Source organism: Glycine max, chromosome 18, assembly GCF_000004515.6.
Source record: "Glycine max cultivar Williams 82 chromosome 18, Glycine_max_v4.0, whole genome shotgun sequence".
NCBI lineage: Eukaryota > Viridiplantae > Streptophyta > Magnoliopsida > Fabales > Fabaceae > Glycine > Glycine max.
Window position 1 is genome coordinate 45629338 of NC_038254.2, and position 6240 is coordinate 45635577.

At 37.2% G+C, this 6240-nt stretch overlaps 1 protein-coding gene across 1 annotated transcript; it reads right to left on the bottom strand.

Annotated features, from left to right (window-relative positions):
* Positions 1 to 255: 255 nt before the first annotated feature.
* Positions 256 to 1012, bottom strand: LOC113000107 (FCS-Like Zinc finger 17). The gene is made up of 2 exons (XM_026126623.2): positions 668 to 1012; positions 256 to 391 (listed from the first exon to the last, which is right to left on the bottom strand). Exons 1-2 carry the CDS (start codon positions 949 to 951, stop codon positions 256 to 258), a joined length of 420 nt encoding a protein of 139 aa, XP_025982408.1. The 5' UTR covers positions 952 to 1012.
* Between the last annotated feature and the right edge of the window lie 5228 nt (positions 1013 to 6240).

Here is a 6240-nt window from a genome sequence, read left to right on the forward strand (position 1 = left end):
CCATGGAATCTGCTCTTGATTTTCTCCTCTTCCTGACTTTGCTCATCAGCTTTTGTTGTTGTTGGACCTACATTTGATTATTGTTAAACCCTCCTATCAAAAAGAAATATCATTATGTGAATTGAGTCAAACATAGTGTGGAATCAAAATTGTGTGGATATTAAATTTAGTCAAACAATATAATAATCAAAATTGTGTGGATATTAAATTATTTCCAGTAGTGGTTTTGATTATTATATATACAAAGGATTTGGTTTAGACTCTAGATTTAAGTCTCTGCATTCGTAGGTCCTCAAGTATAAGGCAAGTCTCACTACGTGCCTCACTAGAACATTGCCTATAAGCAGCTACCATTTGCTTGGTCTCTACACTGCAGAAACCTTGATCTCTGCTACAGAACCATCAAATCCAAGTTCTATCAGGAATCAAATTGCATCAAGATTCAAAATTTTATGTGTAAATTAAAACCAAAACGTACAATCCAAGATGTTAATTTTAATTTTAAAATAAAGCTAATCAAGAAAATAAAAAATGACCCCAGATGCCCGTTTTCTTTAATTAGACCATAAGTGATCCAAGATATGTTAAATTTTAGCATAAGATAATGATATTAATGTTTAATTAAGAAATGATGTGTAGGTAGAGAGTCTTGGGAGTTTGGTTATACCTGTACAAGTAAATATCTTTGTCTGGACATAGTTGCTTATTGCATAGATTGTAAGTTTTAAGGAAGCATAAGTCTTGAGGGATGGATTGTTGGTTTGCCTTTCTCACTGCAGATTTCAAGAGGACATTTGATGTGCTATTTGAGCTTGTAATTTGAGGGAGAAGTCTCAAACCAACATCCATGTTGGTACTCTTAAATGATCTCACATGCTTTCTTCTCTTGTCCACATGCTTCACTTCTTGGGATTCCACCCTGAAGGGGCTAATGATGAACTTTGGAAGCATGGTGATGAGAGGGGAAACACAGAGAGAAATTGAAATTGAATAGAGTAGAAAAAAATAGAATTAGGAATGGGATGAATTCTGTGAAAGGAAGAAATGGTAGATATTTAAAGGAAGCATGCCCCCACAAAAAAGGGCATCACATCGTCACTCATGTTTTACTCTTTGTAATTGTTATGCACCTAATAGCACGTGTTAGATTACAAATATTTTTTTTTTATCTGGATTGTTGCAGCCTTTTAGAGCATTTGCATCATGCTTTTCCATGGGTCAAAAAAATAAGAGGGAGAAAAAAAATAACAGAGTAGGTGGTGAAATTATGACTTTGTGTGTCTACTTGTGATGTTTGAATTATTATTGCTTTATTTGGCCCACTGAAACACGGTGGAGTAACGCGGACAGAGATTTATTTTTATGATAGTTTTTAAAATACACACATGAAAGCTGTGGTACCGAAGGAGACATGACATAAAGTATAATTAAGCAAAGATTCCACACGTGGCACTTTGGTTCTTCTAGTGAACATCCTACATCAGCTTTAACGAATCCAAAAAGAAATATCAAAATCTAAAACAAAATTTTTAGAAGGGGTATGTTCACTATGTTGCAAAACAGAAATATATAACTGTTAAGAGCCTTTATTCACCACAAGCTTTGAAGATACAAACTCCCTCCATACACCCAAGATGGTTAGAGTTAAGCCATTTTTAGCAGGGAGTTAGAATTTCTAATCCAACTAATTACTAAGTGCTTGTTTAGCGTGTGTTTGTTTTTCCGATAAACTTGCAGCAACATGAAGTCTGAGACTACTTCAGTATAGAAAGATAGGTGTTGTTGCTTCTCCAACTTTCCCAAGGGAGATTTAGGAATTTTTTAAAAGGGAATCAAAATGATATTCAGATAGTTTTACCGGTGATCCAAACACACTTAGTTAGCATTCAAAATTAAGTTTAGAGCATCTGGAACTAATTTTACAACAACATTTATCTTAACAGGAGACTTGTGACTAAAGTTAATTTAATATCCACACAATTTAATATCCACACAAAATTGTGTGGATATCATTATGTGAATTGAGTCAAACAATATAATTATGTGGCACTTGGACCTACATTTGATTGTTGTTGCAACATAGTGAACATCCTTGAATCTTTTCAATATTAGTTGTTTGGATATTAAATTGTGCATCTTTTCAAAAAATGGAGTTCTTCTATCAACCTAATTGGCTAAAATAACATCATGTGAATTGAGTCAAACATACTGGATTTTGGGAAAATTCAATGTGAAAAATGATAGAGGAAGTACTTGTGTATGTGTGTGTGTGTGTGTGTGTGTGTGTGTGTGTGTGTGTGTGTGTGTGTGTGTATGTGTGTGTGTGTGTGTGTGTGTGTGTGTGTGTAGTTTTTGGTTAGTTGAAGCCCATATTTGGAAATAAAAGCACATAGAGAATCATTTTCAGAATCCATGAAAAACAATGAAACCTTGAGCTTGAGTACATAACACAACATCAAACCATCTTCTTAAAATGAGTGGAAATTTAACCTATGATTTATTATATATGAGATTTTATTTGTGTATCTAGAATAGTCATACAAAATTAGTTTATGAAATTATAAACATTGATCACATTTTATTTAAAGAACTGTTGATGTCGATATTTGTCTGTAATCGAAATTTACATTTTCATGATGTATACAGGATCATGGCTTCTCTACCTGCCTTGCCTTCTCCTCCTCCTCCTTCTCCTCCTCCTCCTCCTCCTTCCCGACGCATCGGCTTCGCTGTCTGCCATGAAGCGGGCACGCAAAGCCTCATGTCTATGATCGTTGTCTACTAGACCACCTGGTGTTGAGATACCAGTGGTCCATGTTGATCCTGCTACCGATAAGGCCGACAGTCCTCACTGGAAGAAATTAAGAACATATTTGGGGATTGTGGCGCGTGATAAGGTGGACGTCACCTACGAGAACTGGAAGGAGGTCCCTACTGCTCAGAAGGACTTGATTTGGGAGGATATTCAGGTATTTTTCTTTTATTATTTGATGTTGTTTAATTGATAGCCAAAAAATACATTATTGTAACAAATAAACCTTATTTGATGTTGTCAGGCGAAATTTGAAATCCTAGAGGCTTCTGACAGTAGGACGAAAAGGAAGTTACTTCAGACTGTGGGCGAGAGATAGAGGCAGTTTAAATCAAACCTCACGAGGAAATGGGCCCTTGCAGCCGATCAGGATGGTGTGGACAACATTGTCTATGAGAAATACGGCATAAGCAAGGAAAAATGGGCCCAATTTTTCCAGACTCGCAGAGACCCTTCTTGGGAGGTATGTTCCTTGCCATTTAAGTTGTTTTTCAAAAAACATTAACTTGTTATACTTCATTCTAGCAATTTGAAAGATTATTGTTTTATTTTTGCAGGATGTGCGCAAAAAGGCACAGGCCATCCAGAAACAGAACACTAGCCCCCACGTTTTGTCTCGTGCGGGTTATGAATATTTAGAGCAGAAGCTCTTGGCTGAGAAGACGAAGAAGAAGCTGGAGGAAACTGCACAGTCAGGAAGTAGCGTTGATGGCATCATCGACCCTCCATCCCTGGTCAGATGCCACGTAAAGTGGAAGATGGCTTGCACGAAGAAAACATGGGAGATGACGACTTAGGCCGCAAAGGAAATCACTGAGAAGATCGTAATCATTTTCAACTAACCATTAGAATTATATTTCAATATTTTGTGAGTGCCATGTACAACTGTGTGTTTTCTGTGCAGGATTCCTTTGAGGAGCAGGCGACACAGGGATCCTTCGTCTTCCATGGACGTCAGGATGTTCTCACCGCTACTATTGGACGTCCAGAGCACCCTGAACGTGTCACCATCAAGCAATACTTTGGATCAGCTCCACGAACGTCCCACAGCTCTTCCTCCCTGTGTCCTGAAGAATTGCAACAACTGACCCGACAAATTAGGGACCAGCTAGAGGAGTCCATCTCAAAAAAAGTGACGCGACAGCTCATGGCATCGTTCAGCCAGATGCAGTCCCAGATGCAATCTCAGGGACTTGCACTGCCTCCTGAGCCCCTGGTTGGTCCCTCAGGTCCTCGAGTAAGCACAAAAGGGAGTTGTGTTGATCCCTCAGGAAACGATCCTGAGACAGGTGACTCAGATAGGTGCGGCTTGTACATCGAAGCAGATCCTGCCCGCCTGGTTGCCCTGGGGAGAGTTTATGAGGGATCCACTGTTGTTCATAACACTCCTTTGTTGCTTGGCCATGTAAAGGTGGGTGTGGAGGAGGTTACAGATGCAGATGCTCCAGTTCCTGTACCCACTGATGAGGTTTCCTTAGTGGGGCAAACAATTCACACCTTCCTTGCTTGGTCGACACATCTAGTCAAGTCTTTATCATAGCAGGTACTTTACTCTTACTATATGTTTCTTCTTTTTGAATTAATTCATTTAGTGTGCCTCAAATTAGGCCATTTAACTTTGTTTCATGAATAGACAGCTGTGTCTCCAGCAAAACCACCTCCAAAGCCCGATCCAGAGGTCGATGATCCGCTTTATTGATGACATTGACCATCCCAGAGCTTTTCTTGAGGCCTTATCAGGTTACATGGGATGCCACGGTGTTCGGGGTCTTTAATCCAGATTTCTCGCTCTACATAAAGCACGAAGACCTCTCCAAAATCGCACACGATGGTCAATGTCTCAGCATATCAGTGTTACAGTTGTGGATTCTGTAAGTCATTTTAGATTACTTTTAATTACCTAAGTTATTGCTTTCAATTCATAAATATTTAACTTTGACTTAACATAAACATGCATCACACTGAAACAAGTATGCGAGCGGGGAATTTTGATATCTATGGATTCCTCGAGCCACAGTCCATTCAGAGGTCTGGGCAATCGCAGTTTGGGTCTGAAAGTTACATAAAGACTTGGATGCAGAGTTCAAAACGCGATGTGTATCTTAGAGCCTACCTTAATGGGTAAGTCACACAAAATAACTGAATTTAATTAATGTTTACTAATATACTAACCCATATTCGCCTCCACTGCAGTAGACACTGGCAGATAGTGGTCATCCTGCCTAAGGAACACCTAGTTGTCTGGTTTTGTTCATTGCATAACAGGCCAGACAACTACCTTAAGGGGATTATTAACATGTTAGTATTCTTTTCAATAAATTTGCATTGAAATACCTCAACAACACCAATTTTTAATTGTTACTCATCTGGAACAGTGCTTTAAAAGGTCTTGATGATGCTCCACAGTCTAAATCAAAGGCTCCTGCTAGGTGGATTGTCGTCAAGGTACGTCATTTACATAAAACTTCCACTTATATATATTTCTTATGTGCCTGTACACTAATTGTTTAATTAATAGCCAAATTCCATTATGTATTTAGTGTAATAGACAAAAAGGAAGTACTGAGTGCGACTACTATGTCATGCACTCGATGTCCACCATCATTTTAGGAAGTTTTAGGAATAACTGGGAAGCGATACGTTTATTTCAAACAAATTCTATTTTTTTTATAATTTGTATTACATTATTAACTTATTATCATTTATTTCATCATGCAGTATTTTAACGATCCTAAACCATTGGAGCCAGAGAGATTAAAGGCGTTGCGGATCCAGTGGGCACAGTATTATCTTCGAGTTAGAGATTAGACCTAGGATTTAGGGACATTAAGTTTAGCTTAGTTTACTTTGGTTTAACATTTTTGACATTTCCTATGTAATTTGAACATTGAATTCATTTGTTGATCTTTGTTTATGATAAATCAATTATTCAATGTTTATTATGATTAAAATTACTTCAAAGCAGAATAAAATGTTTATTTGCTGTGAATTGAGTCTGAAATTGCATTTTACAGGTACAATTATGGGTTTATTGTAAAAACAGAAAGTTTATATAAAAAAAACTTCAAAACAACATCGGTTATTAACAAAAACCGATGTTAATATAGTAAACAACATCGGTTATTTACAAAAACTGATGTCAACATGAACCTTAACATCAGTTATGTAAATAACCGATGTTAATATACGAACGTTAACATCGGTTATTTACAAATAACAGATGTTAACATTTGTATATTAACATCGGTTATTTACAAATAACCAATGTTAAAGTACAAAGTTTAACATCGGATTTTTATAAATAACCGATGTTATATACAAAGAACTACAACAAAATAAGTGTATGCATATGAACGTTGACATCGGTTTTCTAGTGAAACCGATGTTAATGTAATATATTAACATCGGTTTTGCTAGAAAACCGATGT

What these genes read in the sequence shown, in the direction of transcription:
- LOC113000107 (XM_026126623.2), bottom strand. Translation starts at nt 951, where the DNA reads ATGCTTCCAAAGTTCATCATTAGCCCCTTCAGGGTGGAATCCCAAGAA. An exon ending in AAAGATATTTACTTGTACAG is followed by an intron (nt 392 to 667) that starts GTATAACCAAAC and finishes ATGGTTCTGTAG; the next exon opens with CAGAGATCAAGGTTTCTGCA.